Below are 27,505 nucleotides of genomic sequence, written 5' to 3'. Positions count from 1 at the left end.
GCTTAGTGCTCACACTTTGAATCTCATGGCATCAATGGGCCAGACAATAAATATGCTGCCTTTGCTTCTTACAATATCTTATTTCATGGAGCTGAGAGAGCTTAGAGATGATATTATTTTGCACATTTTACAGATAAGCAATTTGTGACCACAGAGGTTGATGAATAAGTTAATAGTTGAGATCCTTCATCCTTATAGTTCAGCAACATTTGTTATCTACCATGATCAATTTTTTTAATTGTTTAACTGTTCTCTCATCCTTCTTATTTAGTTGTTATGTTCCTAGAAGTTAAGAGTAATCAAGTTTCTTCTTCTATCTTTATTACTATTTTCCATCTCCTTTTGAGATCTTTGCTCATGTTTGTATGGAACCATAGTTTGTCAGCCTCCGCATTGCATAACCCAGTCAAGAGACAGCCCATCCTTGATAGAGCCCTCTGTAGTGGCAAAATGATTGGTAAAAGTCAGGCAGATTTTGATGCTTTTTGGCATAGTTAATAGCAGTTGGGTTTTTATATCAGAACTCCTTTCTAGTTTTTTTGGAATAAGCTGCCTACCCCTCCCCTAGAACCAATGAGAAGACAGATAATCTAAGAGCCGTCAGTTCAGGGATGCTAGGCATTTCCATTGTTCTAACCACAAAACAGCCCTGACCCACCAATGGGGATCTATTTTATCTACTTCAGTCTTTTCAGGTCAATTTCAGAGAACAAGTTTCCATTGCTGTGGACTCCCTGGCCTCATTTTTGTAAATTCCATGGAATAAATACTCTGCTCTGGGACACTTCTATTATGTTTGTACCCCCTTTATGAAGGCACACTCCCCTTCCTCTCCCCAGGATACACTCCCCATGGTTAAGAACCAGCCAGGGTCTCCATGAGCCAAGTTAGATATGCTCTTAATAATGCCGCATTCCTCTTTTCTCCCAGCTTTCCCACATCCAGCACCATAGGCTTATGGTTTCTAACTCATTTTTAGAAGCTAATGCTGATGGGAACAGGCTCATAAACTTTTTTTTTAAACAAAGATTAATTCAGAATAACGAGAATGTCATAATCACACTCAAGGTATAAATAATGACTTTAATTTAATAAACAGTTAAATGTAACATAATCATAAGAATATTTTAGAAGAGCCAGTTTAGTTTGGATCACTGGTCTTTCTTCACAGGGAGATAATAAATGTTCTTGAGCCAGAAACAACTGGGTATAAGTCTCGGGACTGCCTTCCTTCCTTCCTTCCCTCTTTATTTCTTATCTTCTGTCTTTTGGGGTATGTTATAGGGTACTTGCAGAATCCCTGTAAAGGATTCATTGTTTACCTGTTATAATATAGCACAAATATTTTTAATGTTAATACATACACATTTTTACCATTATTTTTTAAAGATTTAGTTGAGAGAGAGAGAGAGCAAGAGGGGAGGGGAGATCCAGAAAGAGAAGGAGAGAAGGAGAATCTCAAGCAGACTCTGTACTAAGTGTGGAGCCAGACACAGGGCTCAATCCCAGGACCCTGAGATCATGACCTGAGCTGAAATCAAGAATCAGACACTTAACTGACTGAGCCACTCAGGCATCCCTCACCATTATTTTAAATAGTTGCTTACTACATACATAATTGCGCCATGGTTTATTCAACTAATTTGCTACTGTGGGACATTCTGATTTTTTCTCAACTTCTTTTGCTTTTCTTAGTTTGACAAGATCAAACTAAGCAACTGCCCCTCAGTTATTTCTTGCTTATCTATTCACCTGTTTACCTCCTCAAAGATTTCTCATAGACATCTTATTTTCCTTTAGAAATGCATTGCCCAGCATGATATTTAAATAAATTTAGTAATTTTGTGATAGTACGTATAGTGTTTAAAAACTTGGAATCTGAAATCAGCCTTCATGAGTTTGAATGCCAGCTCTGCCATATGCTAGCTGTGTGACCTTTGGCAAGATATTCGACTTCTTTATACCTTAGTTCCTTCACCTACAGTAAGAGGATAAAATAGTACTTATCTCATCTAGTTGTGAAGATTAAGGAAACTATGTATTTAAATGGTACAGAATAGTATCTAGCATTTAGTACTTGCTCAAGTTAAATTAACTACTGTTAATGATAATTAACTTGCTCTTTTGTTCACATTCTTTAACTTAAACTTCCACCAAAATGTGGCTGCAAACAAAACTTCATTTTTTAGCAAGAAATATTAGGAGCAGAAAGAGAAGGCTAACGTAATCTCAATATGGTCAATTCTTATTACATGTTTAAGTATCAAATATTTAATACGGTAGAGTTGTTAGACTAGGCTCCAAGCTATCAGAGACATCTCTCTAGTAGTCAAGGTGGTGGAGATAAGCATAGTCACCAGACATCCACCAGTCACCTACCGTCAACCAGGTTTTGTGTTCAGACACAGGTAGATTATCTGTGATCTTTCCTGTCCATATGGACTAGAACTGAATGGCATACATTTATTTTTACTTCTCCCCTAGGATTCTTTGCTCTTTCTTCTTCTGTCCTAGTGAAAGTAGAGAGAAAGTAAAGTGTTTTTTGTTTTGTTTTGTTTACTTGGGCTTTTCCTAAAGAACAGACTTTATTATTCTATTTGACCTCCTTAGAGAGCCTTTTCTGCAAACAGTTCTTCACTATCCAGCAGGGTTCTGGCATTTGGGAGACCCCTCAGTGGGAGCAGTGACTAGGTATGAACTTGGGAACTATTTTTGGGAGATAGGAAAATGTACGGAATTTGGGGTCAATCGTTCACTCTTAACTACTAGAGAAGTACATCAGAAACATTTGAATTAGGCATTTTTCTGTATTTTAATTGTTAGATCAAGTCCTTGGTTGATAAGAAAATAAATTCTACAATAAATCAAATGTATGAAGGAAAGACCAGGCATTTTTCTTATCTAAAGAGGCTCGTAGTCTCAAGCACTGAGAAAAAAATGCACATCAAAAGGCCTGATTTTCATGCTTAGTTTTGTACCAGATTTAGTTTTGTACTAGAAAGGGTAAGGCAACCTGGTTCTTTCATTTAGACAGGAGTTCCTGGTCCTCCTTGTAATCTTATAGTAGTACTGTTCAGGACAAGAATCTTAATGGAATAGCCAAAGCCCAGTGGGGCTAGTGATCTGTGTGTGGTCACTCAGCTAATCAGCAGGCTTGTATGTTATAATGCTTTCTTAAGAACTAGGATTCTACTTCAGCCCTCCCTCATAGGAAATTTCCTAAAATATATGCTTTCTGATCAAACTATACTTTAGACGAAATAATCTTCTAAAGAAAAAGCAAGAAGGAAAAATTGATTAACCATAGCTCCTAGAATAGTTTCTGTTGAAAATATTATGGACACTGAAAACCACAAAATGTTTTTACTTCAAAAAATGGGTATATCCTAGTACTAATAGGGATTTTAAGAGTTCCAGACCTTCTGGGAAAAATATTCAGGGAAAATACAAGTAGATAAACATTACTATTTTTTTTTTAAGTTTTTGCCAGCTTTATTGAAAAAAATCGACATATTATAATTTGTAAATTTAAGAAATGATTTCTTATAACATTGCAAACTTTTAACATTGTGTAAATTTTGTACAATTTGATAAATTGGTATACATTTTATTGCAATATAATCTACATAAAAATGTTAATACATCTACTACCTCGTATAGTTGCCACTGTTTTTTATGCATGTATCGTAAGGAATTTTAACATTACTATTTTTTTGAAGCCTCATTAAATGGCAATTGTAGATTCAGTCCTCCTCAGAGGTTACCGAGGAAAGTAGCAACTGTGAATATGTCTCCTCCATGTTAATCATGAAAGGATCAGTATGCCTATGCTATGGAATATTATATGGCTATTAAAATGGAATACATAAAAATGAAATACACTAGTGCATTAGAAATGAAATAAAATGACTGGAAGATCTGTGATAAATTGTTTAGAAAAATAATGGCAAGAGTACTATTCAGAATGTGATCTCTCAATTTTGTAAAGACAAACACAAAATGTATAAACATAAGGACTTAGGTGCCTGCTTGGGTCAGAGCTAGAGGAAGGTATTTCAGTTGTTGGCAGTGGATCTCCCAAGCTATTGCAAGTGAATAGAGGAGATGCGAATGGTGGCATGGCGTAGGGGGTAGGGGAACAGAGAGGTATGTTTACTTTTTAATTTATTCATGTCTGTGTTGTTTGGAATTGTTCTCTTAAACATTTTTATAATATTTCATATGAATATATTTTTATATTATACTATTATAATATTTTATATGAAAAGCCATATAAAACCTTTGTACCAGAAATGAATCTGTGTGCTCTATTCTTCAAAGAAACATGGTATCATGCAGCAAATAGTGCAAATGACAAGTATTCCTCCACCTAAGAAACGCCTTACAAATTACACTATAAATTGTCTCACACTTGTAAATATCAGCTTTACATGTTACAGATTATAAGAAGAGAAAAAAATTAAATCCAAAGCTGCTATAGATGGAAATCATTACATCTAGTTTGAGAGGGTGATAGTAACAGCAGAAGAGAAATGTGTACAGGTAAAAAAGATGCTAGAAGTGTGCAAATATTTTCATAATTATGTGAGAAAGATGGGGTGTCTGGGTGGCTCAGTTGGTTAAGCGTCTGCCTTCAGCTGAGGTCATGATCCCAGAGTCCTGGGATGGAGCCTGCATTGGGCTTCCTGTTCAGTGGGGTCTGCTTCTCCCTCTCCCTCTGACTGCCACTCCCCTCCACTCATACTCTGGCTCTCATCTCTCTCTCAAATAAATAATAAAATCTTTAAGAAAGATAGTAATGTGAGAAAGATATGCTGCTGCTCTATTAGGATACTTAGCATCTTAGATACTGATCACCATCCCTATGCCCTCCTCTTCAAGAATTTTGTCTCAACATAGAGGTGAATAATTTCCATGGAAATAAGTCCATTAACTAAGACTTATTAACTAAGAACACGTTTGTACTGAGAACATAATGCGTGGACTGCTTTAGATACAGGGTGGGAGAGGGGAGCGCAAAGACGAAGAAGAGCTAAGCATTGCCTCCTGGTGCTTGCAATCTAGTGGGGGACCTAAGGTGGTGCACTAGCTCTGAAGTGCCATGGGGACTGTAGGAAGCACACAAATGCGTAAACTAAACTAGGACTTCAGAATAGAGGGGATGGATGCTCCCTCCAAGGGGAGGTGTTCTGTTTTTTATTTTGTTTTGTTTTAGAATGGAAAAAAACATGAACATTATTGTAAGTCAGCATGGAGAGGTGACAATGGGGTAAGAGAAAGGAGGTGATGAATAGGAGGTAACCCAGACAGAAGCCTGAAGAGAGGCCAGGGGGAGAGAAAAGCCATGAGTAGGAGGAAGGATATTACACAAAGCATGTGAAAGAAAGAAAGGGGTCTGTGTGGTGAGACAGAGATGCTCCGGGAGGTGAAGGAGGAGGAAACTGGAAGAGTCCATTTATAACAGGTTTGACTTTGTCCATTTAGTGGGAAGTTACAATATTGCCAGAACAAGAGTCATGGTAGGCTTGAAAAGACTTGAAACAGCCACTGTGAAGAATATAAGTCAACCAGGGGATAGTACTTTTGTATTCTTTGGGTTAATACGGAGTAAGGCAATCGCTGGATTATAGGGTAGTTCTATTTTTAACATATTGAGGAACCTCCATCCTCTTTTCCAGAATAGTTGCCTGGTTTACATTCCCATCAGCACTGCATGAGGATTCCACTTTTTCCACATTCTCACCAACTTTTGTGTTGCTAATTTTAACCATTCTGACAGGTGTGCAGTGATATCTCATTGCAGTTTTGATTTGTATTTCCCTGATGATAAGTGATGTTGAACATCTTTACATGAGTCTATTGGCCATCTGGATGTTGTCTTTGGAAAAAATGTCTACTCATGTCTTCTGTCCATTTTTAAATTGGATAATTCATTTTTTGGGTGTTGAGATTTATAAATTCTTTACATATTTTGGATACTAATTCTTTATCAGAAATGTCATTTGCAAATATCTTCTCCCATTCTGTAGTTTGCCTTTTAGTTTTGTCAATTGTTTCCTTCACTGTACAGAAGCTTTTCATTTTTATATAGTCCCAATAGTTTGTTTTTGCTTTTGTTTCCCTTGCCTCAGGAGACATACCTGGAAAGAAGTTGTTATGGCCAGTGTCAAAGAGGTTGCTGCCTAGAAGTCTCCCCTAGGATTTTTATGGTCTCAGGTCTCACAATTTGGTCTTTAATTCATTTTGAATTTATTTTTGTGTGTGGTGTAAGAAAGTGATCCAGTTTCATTCTTTTTCACTGTGTTGCTGTCTACCCTGTTTATAGCAGCACTACCTACAGTACAATGGAAACAGCCCAAGTGTCCATCAATTGATGAATGGATAAAGAATATCTGAAATATATATATAATATATATATTTATAATATATATATATTCCATTGCATATATGCAATGGAATATATGCATATATGCAATGGAATATTTTTCAGCCCAAAAAAGAATGAAATTTTGCCATTCTCAATGACATGGATGGAGCTAGAGTATAATGCTAAGTGAAATAAGTTAGTCAAAGAAAGACAAATATCGTATGATTTCAATCATATGTGGAATTTAAGAAAGAAAACAAATAAGCAAAGGGGAAAAAATAGAGGCAAACCAAGAAACAGACTCTCAACTGTAAGAGAACAAACTGATGGTTACCAGAAGAGAAGTGGGTGGGGGATGGGTGAAACAGGTTATGGGGATTAAGGAGGGCACTTGTGATGAGCACTAGGGGATGTATGGAAGTGTTGAATCACTGTATTGTCTGCCTGAAACTAATAATACAGAATATGTTAACTAACTGGAATATCAACCAGGGAGGATTAGCAGGGTTGTGGAACATCACTGAGGTCCCACCTGAGGTGGAGTGGCATGAATCTTTAATGAAACTAATAAAAAGAAACATTTTGCATTACTTTCTTTGGCATTGTGGCAGCTGGGCATAGAGGCATGGAAATTCAGCTTCACCAGAATGCGTATTTTGTAGAAATCAAGGGATTCTTCAGTTGAAAGCTGGGTATGAAAATTTTTCGGAAAGTAGTCAAATAATTGCATCATTTCAGATTTCACTTTGTCAATATGTTTCTTTCCCCTTAATTTTTAGTTAAATCAGTTAACTGTATTTCTATTAAAAAGTAGGAAAATATCCAGTACTTTGAATGTTAACTAACCAAGTAATGCCATTAGAATTTCTAAAGTTTCTAGCTCATAGTTGCTTCTCATACATTATGTATTTTTAGGCTGGAAAAACTAATAACATCCTTTTTGGAAGACCAGGATCCAGAGAGCAGACTCGATGTTGGCACTGATATGCGTAAAATTCATCACTGTTTCCATCATTTAAAGGTAAAGTTCAGCATTTCCTCTAGTAGAAGCCATTGTGTGCCATGTTGAAACTGCAATAAAGTTTGCCTAGTTGACCAACTCTTAAAAGGTCAGGACCCAACTTCACATGTGCAGAACCGTATGATCTTCCAAAAAGGCTGGGATTATTCTGGAATTTTTTCAGGGGTTTTATCTTACCTGCCAGTGAATAAGCTCAGACCATAGACTTGTAATTCTTTTGCCAGGAACCTCTAACTTGTACACAGAATAATTCCATGTTCAAAAACCATTTATTTTGCACATATATCAAGAAAATTGTGTCCTGTGTTTTTCCTAGCAGTTTAGATTTATCCATATAAACCCTCAGTTTTTCTCTGCCTTACATTTTACCTTTCATGATGACACAGTAGGAATATCATTAACTTTTATTTCTACCTCACTTGTAATTTGGCATTCTTCACTATGATAATAAACATTCATTGTGAGTCTGCTATGGGCCAGGCCTTTGGGAAAGCAAAATTGAGTAAGTAAGTCATGAAGAAGGCTTATGTGTAGAGAATAATTATAACACATGATAAGTGATATTTTTAAAAGTGTGAATCAAGCGATATGGGGTTAAGGGGTGAGAGAAGTTCAAGAGGAGATCATGTTTGAGCAGGAATTTCTGAGTTTCGGGAAAGAGACAGATAATAGCAGAGAATGGGATAAGGAAGGGGAGGGGAGAGGGGACAGGGAGACAGGGAAGGCAGCTGCACTGTAGAGACAAGGAGGCAAGAAGGGACAGGCATGCCTGATTTGTGCAAAGAATTGTCTAAGGCAAAAAAAGTCCAAGAAACCCAGAGATTTGGAAGAGAAGTATGGGCTCTAAGCTCTTATTTCATCTTACAGAAACTATTGAATGACAAGAAGATTCATGGAAAAAGCACAGTCTCCTCCGAAATCAAAGATCAAGACTGCCAAGAACCATTAAAGGAGGAAGAAGACCAAAAGCTCCGAGACATTCTACAGCAGAGGGATAATGAAATCAGTATCCTTTCCAAAGCGATTAGAAACTGACCCTCTCCTGGCCAGAAAGAGGGAGAGGGAACAACTTTGATGCTTTCCGCTAACCACATCACCTAGATCCCCACCCTGCATCCAGTTCACACTGCTTCTTGTCATTTAGGAGAGGTCCCTCCCACGCACAGAATGTAGCCACCAGTGAAAAATACAGTTGCTAAAAAAAGAACATTTGACTTTGTTTTTAGCTAGATAGTGACTGTTATGGGGAATATTTCAGTTTAATGAAAAGCATGGTCTTTTTTACACCATCTCTTAACAGGAATTGTTTTTTTTTAATATATTTTTTGGACTACTCCACTGTGCTCTTTCTGTTTTAGTTCTGAGCCAAGAAGTTAGCTGGTTATCTTTAGCTGACTGACCGGACACTGGGCCCACCACAGCCTCACCAGGGCCCAGAATTTGTGGCTGGTGTGTGGGCGGCACTCAAATGGTGGCTGAAAACTGACAGATGGTATTTAGTTTATGGAGAGCAGAGATTGATTTAAATGTAACTTTTTTCATTTAAAGGCCAGGTCTACTGCTTTGGGTTCCACTTAGCAGATGTTCCCAAATTTGGAAAGGAGTATCGATGAGCATTCGAGATAGAATCCTTCTTGACTCTGGGAGGCAGTATAGGGTGCGGGGTGAGCCAGCAGCCCATAGGAGCTGCCTCCAGGTACAGGCAGGGGGGTGGGGAAGGGGGCCTAGACCTCAGGTCCCCCCAGCATTTCTTCGGTCTTGTTTCTCACTTTATCTGTCCAGCTCAGCTTCTTGTAAAAAGATTTGACATTTTCATTGCATTTGCAGACTTTAAACATGCACAAGAGGCTATTTCGGTCTCTCATCAATAGGTATTTGTGTTCATTTTTAAAAATTACTAAAGGGCCTTTTAGCTGCAGCTAATGTGAAAAAAAAAATGCATAAAATCTCCTACATCCAGTAAATTAAGAGGTAAAAACAAACCACACACAAGGTAGGCACACTGCCTGATTAACCTCGGTCTCTAATTTTAGCTGAGTATTAGCAGACCCTGTATGCCTGATCCAAGTGAGTTTTAGCTGCTTTCTTATCCAGCCAGCAACAGTAGGTTCAGCTGCAAATTCTACTCCCACGCGAGGCCTTGTCTGTGAATGCTGCCCACGGGGTCACCCTGCATTCCTTTTCCTCTCTCTTACCCTATCCAGCTCCAGGGATGCTCCCAGCCCAGACCTCAAACCTGAGTTCTGCATCTTTTCCAAACCTTGATCCTATTTTAGGATCTTCTCCCCTAAACACTCCTACCAACTTCTTAATCCCCTCCTGGGCTCATGAATATGTGTGCTGATAGGAGGGATGAGATATGAGATATGTCAGCAAGGAACCAGTCTGGGCTTTTGCATGTATGTTTATTTAAACAAGAGAGTGACAGAGAGACATACATCATCTCCCTTATTGACCACCCGATTCAGGTGCCACTGTTTATGTGAGGCTGGCCTGGATTCTTCACTAACTGGGAATGACCTGAGCAGTGTCTCCTCCTTCTGAGACTCATGTTCGACATGATGGTGTGTAGGAGCCATGGTGAAAAGATCACGGAGCTTCAAATTCACACCTGGATTGATATCCTAGTTCCCCCTGCTTAGCTCCACAGCTATTCCATGGAATGGTTTCCTCCTCTTCTGTAGTAGGACCGTAAAGCCTGCCTTGCCAACCTCACAGTGCTGAGCAGAGCTGGTAAGGTAAGGTGCTGGAAAGTGCTTTGAGCACTCTTGAGCATGTGGTGTGATACGATGGGAGATATGAAAGTTTCTCATGCCAGGGTGGAGGATATTTTCACATCTAGTCTGTAGAACCACCAAGGCGAAGACTGACAGGAGGAATGAGAAAGATCTGGTATATGGGAAAAACAGGTGGTAATACTTGAGCTCAGCAAATGACAGTAACGCAACCAAAATGACCGTGAATGACACAGAACACTCTTCTTGGTAAGGGAGTGAAAATGATGTCCTTTCAGTGACATTATCAGTCTGCGTAAAGTTCAGAAACCCCTTCACCAAACATGTAACAGTGTGTCATTTAGGACCCCACACAACAAAGGCCCAAGTTAAATAGAATGGGCTGGGGAGGAAGACAAAGGAAAGGTGGGAAGAAGGAAGGCAGCCGAGCAGATAAATCTGTACTCTGATCTCTATGAAATGTACATTAGAACGCTGCATGTTTCTGGTTAAATTCTGCCAGAGCCGGTTAGAATGAACCTCAGCTCCTTACTCCAGATCACAAGGCCCTACATGACAGTGCCCCTGCCACGCCTCTGATTTCATTTATTCTGTCTCTGTCCTGTATGTATCAGGCTTTGATCACAGTGTCCTTTCTGTGGTGGTTCTAACACCGGCTTTGTTAACGTTGGCACTCTCGACCCTTGGGGCTGTCTAATTCTCTGTTGTGGGGGCTCTCCTGTGCATTATAGGATGTTTGGCAGCCTCTCTGGCCTCTACCCACTAGACTTCAGTAACAACACCTGCCCCACCCCCGCCACTGTAGTATGCAACCATAACTGCTTCTGGATGTGGCCAGACGTCCTTTGAGAGGTAAAATAACCCCTGTTGGGAGCCACTGACAAGGCCCTTCTCCTTAGGGTTTTAGCACTGGCCATGAACTCTGTTGACATATTCTTCCTCTGGCCATTGCCTCTTGATGTTCATCTTAAATGTCACTCTTAGGAAAGTCTTTTGTGAGCACCCAGCAGAGAGTAGCCACTCAGTCATTCTTGACCTTTTAAAAATGAGCTACCCTTTCATCCTCTAACATGAGGTATGTGTACTTGAGATCTGACTTTCCCCAGTAGGACCTCTGCTTTGTGAGAGCAAGAAACTCATATGCCTTTTCACTATTCCGTCCCTCTGCCTAGAGTCATGCCTGGCATAGAGTATAAGCTCCATGGCCCATAGTCGAATGGGTGAGCACATGGATGCTGCCAGTGTGAACCAGCAGAAGCTTCTGATGCTGTGGATAATCAGTTCCGCATGAGAAGTGGAAGATGTGGGCAGAGCACTGCTCCTCTCTGCCAGGCCAAGGCCCACACACCACCTCTGGTAAGAACACATTTTTTGAGGCAAAGATTGGAAGCCACATCAGGGACTCTGAGAGAAAGAGTGATTATGCTTCTGGAAATCTCCAAGAATTTGGAGTTAAAGCTGAAGAGGAAGATGAAAATCCAGTGACCCCCCCCCCAATAAGACTTGCCCAAGAACAGGCATCAGAGTTACAGTCTTCTCTCCCCACCACCTCCATATTTCCTCATTCCCCATCTCTGGGCATGCTTGAAGGCCTGCAGTTCAGCTTACTGCATGAACACTTGGAGTTCTGAAATTCTCAAGAGGGATTTTAGTCTGTTTTTCCAGTGATGGCAGAAATCCCTTAGGTTTCTCAGCATCTTGAGCCCGAAAGAACAGCAAAGGAGGGTGGCAGGCAGTGATACCATTGCTCCTCATCAGTGTTCCCAGTATACTGAAATCGCCCACCAAAATGTGCACTGTAAAATGATATGTCTGTACTAACCATTCACTTCTTTCCAGGTCCATTTGGGACCAAGATTTAGAGACTTTCTTAAAAAAGTAACTGTAAGTCCCATTCTTATGTATGCTAAGCCAGCATGTGTTGGATGTGGGGTACTCTGGCCACCAAAGCGGATTTAGCTGCTCTGCCAGCTGGATGGACTCTGGTGTTCTCCCTCTCCACTCCTCCTGCTGCCTCCTGAGCAGCATCATGGATTCAAGTCTTACTTATGCAGATACATCCATAGCTCCATTGCCTGCTCCTATTACGTGTCCATTTTATTTCTTGTAAACCCTTTCATAAGAATTTTAGGTCTTAACAAGTTTACTCTCAAAACATTTTAAAGACCTTCGGGTTTGCTAACTTTTCATATAATGGTGCCATATTGAAAGACCAGTTGCTTCCTAAACTGTCTGTAACTATATAAGTTTGAAGTCTTCCTTCAGTGGTCTCTTTACCATATGACAAATAGCAAATATTTTTGGATATAATAATGTCAACTGAAACATTAGTGTTTTAATCATTGCAACTTAGCATGAGTCACTAAATCCTTAAATCAAGTTTCAGATATTCTGGTCAATATGCTAAAGAAGGAAAAAAAGAAAGCTCAAGATGCTCTCCACTTATCCAGCATGGGTAGAAGTGAATGGAGACATTCACAGAGCTCGCCCTTGCCACCTGGGAACTCAGAAGGTGTGAGGACATTGCCATCCTCAGCAACCACACAGGTCCAGGATATCAGCACTGTCGGGCACAGATCCAGTTTGCTCCACAGAAAAACAGGTCAGTTATATTTACACATATAGATCTATAAATTATCTGAAGTATGGAAAACATAGGCTTAAATGAGAAAAATAGGCTACCATAAATCATACATCTACAGAAAAGGTAAATAAACATAGAAATGGTTATAATTTATCATTCTATTCTTCACCATTGTAATTCTTATTGTTGGTATTATTACTAGTATTTCTTGCGGTTTTAAAGTTGTACCAGCAACAGCTCCAGCAGTAATAACAAAAATCCCCAAGTAAAACTTATCAAGAAAAAATAAATAAATAAATAAAAAAGAAAAAATAAATAAATAAATAAATAAAAATAAAATAAATAAATGTCTGGCATTTCTCATCCTCCATAATGGAATTCAGCATAGCATTTTTGGTTTTAAATATGAAGAAATGGCAACTTATGTGTTATAATTATTTTTTATAACTATCAAATCTCTTAAATACCAATTTCCAAAATTGATGACTGAACTGAAAACACAAAGTTTAAATTGTGACAGAGCTCAGAGGCAGAAACAGGTGGGTCCAGGGCAACAGGAGAAAAGTTAAATTTAGAGAAAGGAACAAAACCTTTCCTCTGATAGGGGGGGTAAGGAGTAAGGACAGATGTTGCATTGCCAACGTGATGACACAGTATTTATTTCTAAATCTGAATAAGCTATCTGCAGCAAAATAATTTAAAAATATTATCACAGTCTGCCTTAAAGGATACTAAACAAACAATATTTTATCAGATAGTAGGATTTGACTGAGTTGGACCAACTCAGGGGCACTTTCCCCACTTACAGCTTTTGATCAGTATGTCAGTTCTGCAACTACAGAACCACACTAGAGGCCCTGGTTGCTTTGTGTTATTTTCTCTTTCTGTTAGACCAGCAGATCATGATGTACAGGCATGTGATTGGTACCTTTCTCTTGAAGACATTGAGAAATCTGAAATATGGAAATGTACTAGAACAAAGGGGTGAAAACCTTCCCTTTTTGGCAACATAGGTTGAAATTTTCTGTATAAATGTTTGTTGGGATAGATGATCTGATATGCATGGTTTTCTAGAGGATTTAGCTGGGGAATAATTAGAGGGTGGTATTCATTAAGAAGGACACTTTTTAATTAATAAAGACAAGGTCGAGAAGCCTGGAAATATACTTCATGATATTATATCCCTTTATCTCTTAATTCTGAATCTCCTTGCTTTGAATATTTAGTTAGCAATACAGTAGAATAAATTCAAAGTCAAAGGAAACCAAAAATCCTATTTTTACCATGATCGTGGTGGCAGTAGACAAGGAAAGCAATTGTTTCTCTCTGTGACTGTTTACCATACAGCGTTCCTGTACTCTGTTATGGGTAACAGCTGGTTCTAAAAAATAAAAGAGACCCTCTGGATTCGTGAATTCATTTATTCATCCATCAATTTATATATTCCTTTATTCTTCAACATATATTTATTGAGCACACACTTTGTTCTAGGTACCATGCTAATTATTACTATTATGGCTACAGCTTACATAGCCTGTATATATGTATGTATGTATATGTGTATACATCCAATCAGATGACTTTGAATATATTCAAAGCTGTTATTTATATATATGAATAAATATATATTCAAAGTTGTCATTTATTCAAAGTTGTCTGATTGAATTAATTCATTTAATCCTTATTCTATAGGTTGTTGTTTTGCCCCCATACTATACAAGAACATATGAGGACAAACAGCTTCTGATCTCACAGCACTTAGAGACTGACAGAGAAGAAAGCTTTGAACAATTACAAAATTATACCTCTGTGTTACTGACAGTGCACATATCAGGGAACCCAACCTCAAGTTAAGATCAGAAGGATCCAAAAAGGGTCATGAGGAGCAGAATGTGGCTGGAAGCAATACTGTAAGCATAAGGAATCATTTGAATAGTTTTTGGGGCCTTTGTGGTAGAAAGGAGCATTTTAAGAAGTAAAAAGGCCTTGATGGGTGGGATGTGGGCAGGGGGAGGCTGGGAAGACAGGTTGAGTAATGTGTGCAGAACAGATAGGCACAGGACACACAGTATGCATGAGTAATTAGAAGGTCATTGTAGCACAGTGGTCTAGACCAAAGGATGGGGATGATGAGAGAGAGAGAGGGGGATCAGAAGCACTTAGGACAGAGAGTGAGCAGGGTTTTGTGACTAATGAATTTGAAGGGTAAGGGTAAGGAGGGCCCCAGATCTCTGGTGGCTGGTAAGGCTCTTCACGCAACAGTTGGCATTGTTAGCTATACAGAGCAGCGCCTGGCATCTCTACTGACAGGAAAGGTGGGAGTCTGTACCCAAATTAGAACCCTGTGCTCACAATGGAAGGAACTGTTCACTGGCCTTCTCCAAAGATGCACACCATTACGCCTGTGAAGAAACGGCCCGGGATATCACTGCCCCACCCCTTGCTGTGTGCCAGACCTTTTCTGTTTCTATTTTCTCTTGCCCACACCATCTCCCTTCTCATAATTCTTCTTCCCCACAGCATCTCGTAATCTCTCTCCTAACTCATAATTATAGTCAACTTTTTCAGTAACCCTTCTCCTCCCTTGATACTACTATCAAGACATACTGTAGTTTTATTTGGAGAATGAATTAAGTTCACTTGCATAGAAAATCACTAAAAAATAATAATAATAGTGGAAATTGTTTGTAAAGTCCAAGTACGAATGAGGTAAAAGAGTTTTGGAGATGAGCCTTATAGTTGAAAGGGTTTTTGAGTTGTTTTAACTGTTGTTGGATATAGTTCTACCAAAGACTTTAAATAGGAGTAGGCTCACAAATGGATTGATAATGATCTAAGCATTTGGAGGAGGGACTGATGAAGGATTGATTTTATTTTTTGGCAAAACTACAGATAGGATGAAATTGTGGATGAATCTGTGCTGCAAAGCAACAGGTAATGGGAGAGTTTATTACAATGTTTAAGATCCTGGGAGCTGATTAAGCTTTTATTATTGCATTATTTTATACAAGAAACTCACATAAATGAACCCAAATACAAAAAAAAAAATTAAGAAGCATGTTGTTTTGAAAGATTTCCGCCTTATGTAGGTGTTGTCAATGTCTGTTAACCATCCACTGGGCTGCATTCAATGCAGAAAGCAAGAAGATTTGACCTTGGCCACCCTGAGACTGCGGTGAAACTGTCTCTCTCTGATGACCCTCCTCATTCTTCCTTTGACCCCCACTTCATCCTGAAAAAAAAAAAAATGACTTCTTTCAAATTTCTTGTACTAAAAGAAAATGAGACTTAATTCATGGTTCACTAGAGAACCCACACAGTCACTGTGCAAGCAGCCTGCCAAGGCAGAGGAAGGAAGGTTAGGCACTCTGGGGCTTCTTGGTTTTTTGGAGGTTAAGTGTCTGTTTTGCTCTCACTGAAGTAATGAGAGGGATTGTTGAGCTCCACATTTTGAAAAGAGTCATATGGTTCTCTTTAAAATAGCAGGACTTTGATAGTTTGGTTTTCTTGTTTGGTTTTTTGGGGTTTTGTTGTTGTTTACTTTTTTAGTTCTCTGATTGTGTGTCCCAGATGGTCACCTGGAACTAGTCAGTGTTCCCAAACCTCCTGATGATTCACCACATCCTTTAACTGAGATGCTAACAGCACCCACTCATCACAGGTGATGACACTGGCTTTTTAAGAGGTGAATTGAAGGACACCTGGGTGGCTCAATGGGTTAAGACTCTGCCTTCGGCTCAGGTCATGATCTCAAGGTCCTGGGATCGAGCCCTTCATCAGGCTCTCTGCTCGGAGGGGAGCCTGCTTCCTCCTCTCTCTCTCTCTCTCTGCCTGCCTCTCTGCCTTCTTGTGATCTCTCTGTCAAATAAATAAATAAGTTCTTTAAAAAAAAAAAAAAAGGTGAATTGAAAGCCAAAACCATAGCCTGGAGGCTCCAGCCTCTTTTCTTTTATTCACTTTTAAGAATGTAATGAATCCCCACTATGTGCATGGAAGGTCCAAGGGTAGGGTGGTAGGGGCCATCAACAGAAACTGAAAAATGGTGTCTTCCCCTGGGAGCTTACATTTAAATAGCAGAGGCTGGCTTGGTACCTAAAGAGTAGAGAATAAAGTAACAAGTGCTATACTCAGGAGCTACAAGAAATGCCATGGGAAGTCAAAGGAGAAGGCAGGATTTTAATAAATGATTGGGAAAGCATTACAATGCAAGTGACATGGAAGTTAGGTCTCAAAGGATTAGTAGAATTTGGACAAAGACGGAGGGAAGAACATTCTCTTACATTCCAGATTTAAAGAATATTATGAGTAAAGGCTTGGGAACAGGAAAGCAAGGGAAAATATGTGGAGTTGGCAAGGGTACTTGTTTAGCTGGGGCCTTGGAGAGGTACAGGAAGTCCAAAGACATAAGGCTAGAAAAATGAGTGGAAAATTGTTGGAATGGCTGCTTCGGGAAGAGAGAGTAGAGGAATAGATGGGAATGTCCTCTTTTAATTTTATATGCTTTCATGTTGTTTTAATTTCTTACCATGTTAGGAAAACCCTTGACTGCCATGCCAGGGAATTGCCTTCCTCAAGTTGCAGGGAACCACCAAGACAGAGGGGGCATGGTGATAGCTATACTCTAGAAGGTATTTGTGGAAGAAATCTTTGGAGTATCTTGGAGATGAGATGCCTAGAGATGTGAGTAAATGGTTCAGGAAATAAAATAGTCTAAGGTGGGAGTGATAGAAACAGAAGAGGCAAGGGCACGAAGAGATACAATGGAGGGAGACCACAACAGTTCTCCATGGCATAAACAACTCTTTCTTCTCCCTCTTCTTGGTTTTCCCAGTTCTGGCATTGAGAATGCAGCCACAGGCATGGCCAGGAGAACAGAAAAGCTAGAGCTTCTCTGGCATGCTGCATCAAACCTGGAGTCCGTTCCTTAAGTTTGCTTCATCCATGCTCAAATGATTGCTCTCTGGACCAATGGCTTTTGTTATAAAGGTTTAATATACCCCCATCATCACTAAGTTGAAAAAAAAAAAAGCTCAAAGAGAAATCAATAGAGCAAAACTCACCCATAAAACCAGAGAAAAAGAATAGAGTTTAGATTTTTCTAAGATCCTTTCCAACTTGCTTTGTTGTAAGCCTCAGGCACAAAGGTTCACCTCTTGCTTTTCTTTCTTTTTTTTTTTTTTTTAAGTGGTTTACATTTTAATTTTTTTAATTAACATGTAATGTATTATTGGTTTCATACGTACAGGTCTGTGATTCATTAGTCTTATATAATACCCAGTGATCATTACATCTTATGCCCTCCTTAATGTCCATCACCCAGTTACACATCCCTCCACCCATCTCCCCTCCAGTTACCTTCAGTTTGTTTCATATGTTTAAGAGTCTCTTGTGGTTTTTCTCCCTCTCTGGTTTCATCTTATTTTATTTTTTCCTCTCTTTCCCTATGATCCTCTGTTTTGTTTCTTAAATTCCACATATCAGTGAGATCATATGATAATTATCTTTCTCTGATTGATTTATTTTGCTTAGCGTAATACCTTCTTGTTCTATCTACATTGTAGCAAATGGCAAGATTTCAATTTTGATGGCTGAGTAATATGCCTATATATTATATATAATATAATATATAATTATATATTATATTATATATTTATATAATATATACTTTATATATTTATTTTATATATAAATTATATAATAATTTATATAAATATGTGATATATAAAATATAAATTATATAATATATAATTGTATATTATTTATTTATATTATATATTATATTATAATATAATATAATATAGGCATAAAGAAGCCAGTTATCCAGTGGACATCTGAGCTCTTCCATAGTTTGGCTATTGTGGTCCTTGCTGTTATAAACATTGGGGTGCAGGTGCCCCTTCAGATCACTACATTTGTTGCTTTTCAAACCTCTCATGCTCCATCTTACCCTCTTTTTTGGAACTGACCACACTTTTGCCTTGCATTTCCCTATACATGCACTTAAAGAGATGGTCAGTAAATAGATCATTGCCTTCTCTGTAGCTCCCTGGCCAATCTCACTTCTGCCTGGCACAGTATTGAGGTTACTCTGAGCACTATCCCTGAGAAATGCATCTTTGCATCCCTCCTATTTGAAGGGTCCATAGATTGGATGAAATGAATACATGATGTCCAAGAAAGAGAAAGAGAAGAGAGAAACTAAGAACAGATCTCTGCTTTAGGTTTAAAATCAAGGCTTACCCCCATTTCCATTTATTTTATCTGATAATCTTTGTGATTCCAAAAAGGTCTTCAAACCTAAAAAGTGAACAAATACAAGTCAGTGTGTTTTTTAAAGGAAAGCAGCATGACCCTAGATGGGACTCAACTATCTTAGAAGTCATCTATGAGCATCTCAGGAATTTTTAATTTAGTCAGGGAGATAAGTAGGTAGATAGAGCTGTTTTTAGTATAATGAGAGTCTTCAAGAAAGGGGATTGGAGATTTGAGGATTCCTCCAAAACTGTAGCTTAGTTCACCATCAACTCCATATTATTAGGGGGAACAGTTTTGTCAGGAGGGGAACACAGATTCTGAATATGGGGAGGAATCAAAGTACTAGATGTATCAAAGAAGCAGTGTTCTATTGCTTATGGACATTAAAATTGCTGAGTTGGATATGTAGAGGAAAACCATGGCCCAATACCCAAGTGCTCAGTAAAATGATGAAAGCAGAGAACTGCTGATGACAGTAAGAAAGAGAGGGTAGGAACGCCTGGGTGGCTCAGTGGGTTAAAGCCTCTGCCTTCAGCTCAGGTCATGATACCAGGGTCCTGGGATCGAGCTCCACATCAGGCTCTCTGGTCAGCAGGAAGCATGCTTCCTCCTCTCTCTCTGCCTGCCTCTCTACCTACTTGTGATCTCTGTCAAATAAATAAATAAAATCTTTAAAAAAAAAAAAAGAAAAAAGAAAGAAAGAGAGAGTAGAAGAAGCTGTAGCCAGATGGAATGAGCCTGAATGGGGAAAGGTTTGCCTACATTGTATTTTTGCTTGTGTGTTTATTTCCATTAGCATGAGTGAGTATTATTCTAGAGTCACCAAGAGAAAGCAGATAAAATGAAGACCAACATCCTCATTTCCCTACTTGGTTGTAGGAAGATTCTTATTCTGAGATAATGCCATCTTCCCTACCTTGCCCTGAAGTTCAGGGTGAAAGGCTGTATTTCTATTCCATTATGTCAATAGAGTAGATAGAATATTGCCTGCTCAACAAATTGATTCTTCTAATAGGAGGGACACCCCCAAATCTCCTTCAAAACTTGCTACCAAAAGGTACATCCTCAGGCCTGGTAGAGGACCCTAACCAAACAACCATGGAAGACCAGTTGCCCAAAGGGTTGTACTTATATGCAGCAAAAAGTTAGTGATAGTTCTGGGCCTGGGAACCCTATCTTTTGGCTCTAGGATAAAGGATCATAAATATGAAGATTGGATCAGAACACGGGTCATTTTCATTTTTTTAAACATTGCATTTGAAAAATAATTTTTCTGCTGATTATTTAGAGCTTGGGCTTCATTCTCCCATATACAGGGAGGTTGGGTTTCCTGGGAAGCAAAGTCTCAGCCAGATGTTTATTAGAGAGGGCCCTTAGGACCAACAGCTATGGACGGGAGAGGAAGAATGCGGGACTTGGCAGAGGGAGAGGCTGAGTTGTGATGCAGTACTGACAAAGGCTTCAAGGGCTCGGACACGGCACAGGTCCTTCAGAGTTGTCCAAAGTTGAGACAATGGGACAGGCCTTTCTACCTTCATGATGATCAGTCACTGGATGTGGGCCTGCCCCTAAAAGGAGGCAAGGCTTTGAATTAGGTAGTTTTCTTCAGCTGAGAAAATCTCCAAATTGGGTTGACAATTGACAACTTGCTGCTAATGTACTTAGGAGCTGGAGGAACAAGTCCTTCATTCTTGTTTTTCACCCTAAATTTTATTTTCATCACCCCCACCCCCCATGTCTGGGAATCACCAATCTATTCTCTGTATCTATGAGTTGTTTGTTTTTATATTCTACATATAAGAGAGATCCTACAGTATTTGTCTTTCTCTGAATTATTTCACTAAGTATAATGCTCTTGAAATCAGTCCATCCATGTTATCACAAGTGGCAAAATTTAATTGTTTTTTGTGGTTGAATGATATCCATATCAATCTCACAGTTTCTTTATCCATTCATTATCAATGGACACTAGGTCATTTCCATATCTTGGCATTGTAAATAATGCTACGATGAATAGGGAGATGCATATATCTTTTCGAATTACTACTTTCCTTTTCTTTGGATCAGTACCTAGAAGTGGAATTGCTGGACCATATGGTAGTTCTATTTTTAGTTTTTTGAAGAACCTCTATACTGTTTCCCATAGTGGCAGCACCAATTTATATTCCTGCCAACAGTGCACAGGGGGTCCCTTTTCTCTACATTCCTGCCAACACTTGTTAATTCTTATCTTTTTGATATTAGCCGATATCACAAATGTAAGGCAAAACCTCATTATGCTTTTGATTCGCATTTCCCTAATGATTAAAGAGGATAAGCATCTTTTCATGTGCCTGTTGACCCTCTATATGTCTTCTTTGGAAAAACATCTATTCAGATCTTCTGCTCTTTATTAACTGGGTTGTTGAGGGTTTTTTGTTGCTGTAGTTTTGTTTCATTTTGAGTTGCATGGGTTCTTTATATTTTGAATATTAGCCCCTTGTCAGATATATGATTTGTAAATACCTTCTCCCAATCAGTGGTTTCCCTTTTCATTTTGTTGATTGTTTCCTTTGCTGTGCAAAAGCTTTTTTAGTAAGATATAGTCCTACTTGTTTATTTCTGCTCTTGATGTCAGATTCATAAATTCTTACTGCCTTCTAGGAGATTTATGGTTTCAGGTCTTATGTTCAAATCTTTAATCAATTTTGGGTTAATTTTTGTGTACATTATAAGATAGCAGTCCAGTTTCATTCTACTTTATGTAGCTGTTCAGTTTTCCCAGCACCATTTATTAAAAAGACTGTCCTTTACCCATTCCATATTCTTGTCTCCTTTGTCATTAATTAATTGGCCATGTGTGTATGGGTTTGTTTCTAGAATCTTTATTCTATTCCATGATCTATATATCTGTTTTTATTCTGATATCACATTGTTTTCATTATTATAGCTTGCAATATAGTGTGAAATTGGGGAGCACAATGCCTCTAGCTTTGTTTTCCTTCTTAATATTGCTTTGGCATGTGTGTGTATGTGTGTGTGATTCCATAAATTTTATGACTGTTTAGTTTTTTAATTTTTATTTTTATTTAAATTCAATTAGGCAACATAGAGGACAACATTAGTTTCATATACAGAGTTCCATAATTCATCAGTTGCATGTAACACACAGTGGTCTGGGTCATGTGCTCTCCTTAAGGCCCATCACCCAATTACCCCATCCCCCCACCCAAGTTCCCTCTAGCAACCCTCAGTTTGTTTCCTATAATTAAGAGTCTCTCATGGTTTTTCTCCCTCTCCAATGACTTCACATTCAGTTTTCCCTTCCTTCCCCTATGATCCTCTGCACTGTTTCTTATATTCCATATATAAGTGAAACCATATGATAACTGTCTTTCTCTGAATGACTTATTTCTCTTAGCGTAATACCCTATAATTCCATCCATGTCATTGTAAATGGTAAGTGTTCATCCTTCTGATGGCTAAGCAATATTCCATTGTATATATATACCACATCTTTCTTATCCATTCATCTGTCGATGGACATCTCGCCTCTTTCCACAGTTTTGCTATTGGGGATGTTGTTGCTATAAACATTGGGGCACAGGTGACCCTTCAGATCAATACCTTTGTATCTTTGGGGTAAATAGCTAGTAGTACAATTGCTGGGTTGCAGAGTAGCTTTATTTTCAACTTTTTGAGGAACCTCCATACTGTTTTCCAGAGTGGCTGTACCAGCTTGCATTCCTACCAACAGTGTAGGAGGGTTCCCCTTTCTCCACATTCTCGCCAGCATTTTTTGTATCCTGGCTTACTAATTTTAGCCATTCTGACTGGTGTAAGGGTATCTCATTGTGGTTTTGATTTGTATTTCCCTGATGACAAGTTATATGGAGTATTTTTTCATGTGTCTGTTGGCCATTTGTATGTATTTGCAGAAATGTTTGTTCAGGTCTTCTGCCCATTTCTTGACTGGATTATTTGTTTTTAGGGTGTTGAGTTTGATAAATTCTTTATAGATCATGGATATGATGAGCCCTTTATCTATATGTCATTTGCAAATATCTTCTCTCATTCCATAAGTTGCTTTTAAGTTTTGTTGACTGTTTCCTTAGCTGTGCATAAGTTTTTTTTTTTTTAAAGATTTTATTTATTTATTTGACAGGCAGAGATCACAAGGAGGCAGAGAGGCAGGCAGAGAGAGAGAGAGAGAGAGGGAAGCAGGCTCCCTGCTGAGCAGAGAGCCCGATGCGGGACTCGATCCCAGGACCCTGAGATCATGACCTGAGCCGAAGGCAGCGGCTTAACCCACTGAGCCACCCAGGCGCCCCTGTGCATAAGTTTTTTTATCTTGACGAAGTCTGTTTATTTCTTAGCACAATTCCATTGGAATTTTGATATGGATTGCATTAATATGTAGATTGCTTTGAATAGCATGAACATTTTAACAATGTTGATTTTTCTAGTCAATGAACTACACTGTGTGTTCTTCAATTTCTTTCATTATTTGAGTGTTCTTCAATTTCTTTCATTAATGTCTTGTTAGATTTCTATATATAGGTCTTTCAGTTCCTTGGTTAAATTTATTTCTAGATGTTTTATTCTTGAAGTTCTTCATTCTTGAAGGGGTATCTGGAGGGCACATCACAGTATCCACCAAAGATAGTAAGTTTTCTAGGATATCCAAAATACCAATGTAGTGCTTAATTTGCTGAATTATGTTACTTACAGCTCATAATGTCACTCTATAGTCGTATGACTCATAAAGCTAAATAAATATAATTGTTTTATCCAATCACTGTTTTTAGCATTGTTAATCTACATTCCTACTTCAGGTGTCAAAAACACATGCCCTTGGGGCGCCTGGGTGGCTCAGTGGGTTAAGCCGCTGCCTTCGGCTCGGGTCATGATCTCAGGGTCCTGGGATCGAGTCCCGCATCGGGCTCTCTGCTCAGCAGGGAGCCTGCTTCCTTCTCTCTCTCTCTGCCTGCCTCTCTGTGTACTTGTAATTTCTCTCTGTCAAATAAATAAATAAAATCTTAAAAAAAAAAAAAAACACATGCCCTTTCACTCTGGCAACAGAGGAACAGAATCTTGCTGTCTCTCTCTCTCTCTCTCTCTCTCTCTCTCACACACACACACACACACACATGCATGCATGTGCACACATGCATATCCATACAAAGTCTTACCCAGACTTTGGCAATAAAACATTACTTTTTCACCAATTGTGTATTTGCTTTATAAAACACACAAAAAAATAAATATAGTTGTTTTATCCAATCACTGTTTTTAGCATTGTTATTCTACATTCCTACTTCAGGTGTCAAAAACACATGCCCTTTCACTCTGGCAGCAGATGCTATTCTAGATGATGTGGAGAATATGAGGTATTCTGCTACAGAGGCTCTGGGAAACATGAAGGACTATTCTTAGCTTCAGGAGCAGTGGTTCTTATTAATTCATTTAATAAACATTGACTTGAAGCTATGTACCAGTTATTATGCTAGGTGAATGAGCCCCAGTACCTGTTTACAATCCAGAAGAGGACCTGTTGTGAACATGCACAGAGAGTGCCATGGGATGTGGAAGAGGAATGGTCAACTCTTTTTGGGTGGCTTCAGGAAAACTTGTATGGAAGAAGTGGTACTTGAAAAAATCTTTAAAGAATTCACACTTATGTCTAGCAAAATGAATAGAGGGGGAAGGAAAAGACAAGAGCACCTTGGAAACTTCTCAAGCAACAGCATGGAGGTGTGGAACATAGTATGCTTGTGATGTTAAAGCTTTTGGTTTGGCCAGACCGTAAGGTTTGTGTGAATAGGATCATGTTTACCAAGAACTAAAGATAAAGAAGGAGGAGCTCATGAGAAGCTTAAAAGCCATGCTTCTAAATTTAAAACTTAATTGTCCTGGCAGCTAGGAGCTTTATATAAAAAAAAGATTATATAGCTTTTAAAAAATATTTTTATTTATTTATATTAGAGAGAGAGTATGAGTGGTCCCCACCGAGTGGGGAACCTGACACAAGGCTTGATCGCAGGACCTTGGGATCATGACCTGAGCCAAAGGCAGAAACTTCACTGACTAAGCCACCCAGGTGCCCCCATTATAGCTTACTTTTAATTAACATATAATGTATTATTTGCCCCAGAAGTACAGGTCTATGAATCATCAGTCTTACACAATTCACAACATTCACAATAGTACATACCCTCCCCATTATCCATAACCCAGCCAGCCTATACCCCCCCACACCCTAGCAACCCTCAGTTTGTTTCATGAGATTAAGTGTCTCTTATGGTTTGTCTCCCTCCCAATCCCATATTGTTTCATTTTTTTCCCTCCCTCTCCCCCATGACCTCCTGCCCTGCCTCTCAAATTCCTTATATCAGAGAGATCATATGACAATTGGCTTTCTCTGATTGACTTATTTCGCTTAGCATAATACCCTCTAGTTCCATCCATGTCGTAGCAATCCATTATAGCTTTTTAATAGGAAAGTAACATGATCTTATTTCTGTTAAGGAAAGATCATTGACGGCAATGTGCTGAGTAAACTGGGAACTAAGGGGAAGGTAGAATGAAGACTATTGTAGTACTAGCCAAGGTCAGAAATGATAAGAGCCTGGATCAAAGCACAGTAGGGATTGAAAAGATGAGAAAAGTATTAGGGATACATAGGAAGGAGAACTGGCTATGACTGGTTGGAATGGGGGTGAGATGAACAATCTGGGATGACTCCCAGGTTACCAAGACCATGAGCCATGAAGGGAAGCAGGTTGGAAGGAGGGTCTATTCATTTAATTATGAATACGCTGAGAAGGAGTATGAAATGGGAGTGTCTAAGCTAGTAAATATGCAGTTTCAGGGCTCAAGACAAGGGGTTAGGGACTTGGATCGCTGACTTATAGCCATGAGAGGGGATTAGGTGGTCCAGAAATTGGGCAAGGAAAAAGAAGACAAAAGGGCCAAAGGCAGAACACTTAAGATTCCCTACATTAATGGGGTGGGCTGAAGCAAAATAACCAGCAAAGCAGAACTGTGAAAGACAAGTGAGGTCAAGAGAGAGTGAGATCTCAGAAGCCCCAGCAGAGTTTGTGTTCCAAGGAGCTGGATGTGGTTAACAGTGTTGGATGTTGCAGAGAGGTCAAGTTAGATGAGAACTGCACAGTTGATTGGATTTGGATGGGAAGTGATCAGTGACTTTTGCCAAAGCACTTTCAAAGAGTGAGGGAGCAGAAAGCTCCCTGTACCAGATTGAAGAGTGGGAGGAGAGGAAGTGAGGCAGAAATAGTCACAGAGATCATTGGAAGTGAAAGAATTTTGAGGCTAGCATTGTTAAATGGAGTTTCTTTGTGGGTGTTGAAGTCATTTAGGATATTGGCAGGAAATGGGATGGAAAGGAAAACTGTGAGCCAGGAGCCCAAGTTCTGCTTAGGGTAGCTGAGTGGTTTGTTCACTCTTTAGACTGATATATACCTTAAGTTGCAGCATCAGAGAGAGTGGGTAGCAGGACCAAATGGCACAAATCACAGAGGAGGAAAGATCTGAGCCTTGATGTTAAAAATAGTGATTTTGAAATGGTACTGTTGCCTCAGAAAAAGGCCACACTGTCTCTGGCCCTTCCAGTGTTTACAATAGAGTAGAATGAACATCCTCCACTTGAGAGGACTTCAGATAAGTCAGTATCCTCGAAGGAAAGGTCAGTTTTCACTAAAAAGAAAAAGCTGAAGGGGGTATTCCATAAAAATGATGAGCACATGGGAGAGCTTAATCTACAATGAATGTGGGGTCCAGAGAGCAGAGTAGGACAGGTTCGCAGGGAGGCCAGCAGTGGAAGGGGGAATGGGTAGAATGACATTGAGGTAAGGTAAGGAAGTAAAGAATAATAAGTGAGATGACAATTGCCTGCAGGGGCTTGCATTTTGTGGGTGGCCAAAGATGATAGGGATAGAAGTCATGGCAGGATTGATTATCCTTGAGGCTTCAGGCCTGGGAAGTGTGGCAGATTCAGTCTCTTATTGGTTTTTAAATGATATGCTTCTGATGATTTCCTTTGACATGAACTCTCCCTGGATGATGTTTTGGAATGAGGGTTGGGGCGAAAGATCAGCTGGCTTCTGGAACATTCCACTTCCAGAGAAATACACAGGACCCTGTGAGCTTAGGACAAAGGTACAGCATGGGATAGCTTGGAAAGGGACTGGAAATTCTCTGATAGAGTTTTCCTCACATCATGGGGAGTAGTTTGTACATCTCCCACACATTCTTCTCTTGAAGGAGTCCTGGGTGATTCCAGCAGTAGCAGCCACTCTCCTAGTGATGGGGACGCTTGCATCAATGCTAGTTCTGTGGCTTTGTAGATAGGGGTCATTCCTAAGTCAGATACTTAGAATTTTGGTATTGCATTTCCTAAATTGTAGGCTCCTAAATAGGCCTTGTGTTCGGAGGCCTCCACAGAGCCCCCTCTGGAGGTAACAGACACTAAAGCAAGAGAAATAGAATTCAATCAAGAAGATCCTTTTTCTGGTCTGCTTGATTTGGGTCAGGCACAGGGCTGA

At 39.3% G+C, this 27,505-nt stretch overlaps 1 protein-coding gene across 9 annotated transcripts in view; it reads left to right on the top strand.

The window, feature by feature from the left end:
• Window positions 1-27,505, top strand: part of KIF6 (kinesin family member 6) — a 521,280-nt gene that overhangs the window by 274,329 nt on the left and 219,446 nt on the right. For all 9 annotated transcript variants that reach the window (XM_082731109.1, XM_082731108.1, XM_082731114.1 and 6 more), the window contains 3 exons: window positions 7,283-7,388; window positions 8,256-8,394; window positions 12,510-12,725. In XM_082731109.1, the coding sequence (XP_082587235.1) occupies window positions 7,283-7,388; window positions 8,256-8,394; window positions 12,510-12,725 (461 nt within the window). The remainder of the gene's footprint in view (window positions 1-7,282; window positions 7,389-8,255; window positions 8,395-12,509; window positions 12,726-27,505) is intronic.

The sequence above is a fragment of the Mustela nivalis genome (assembly GCF_964662115.1).
Source record: "Mustela nivalis genome assembly, chromosome: 5".
Taxonomy (NCBI): domain Eukaryota; kingdom Metazoa; phylum Chordata; class Mammalia; order Carnivora; family Mustelidae; genus Mustela; species Mustela nivalis.
Note: the sequence above shows the minus strand (reverse complement) of the source record. Positions and strands in the feature narration are given on the sequence as shown.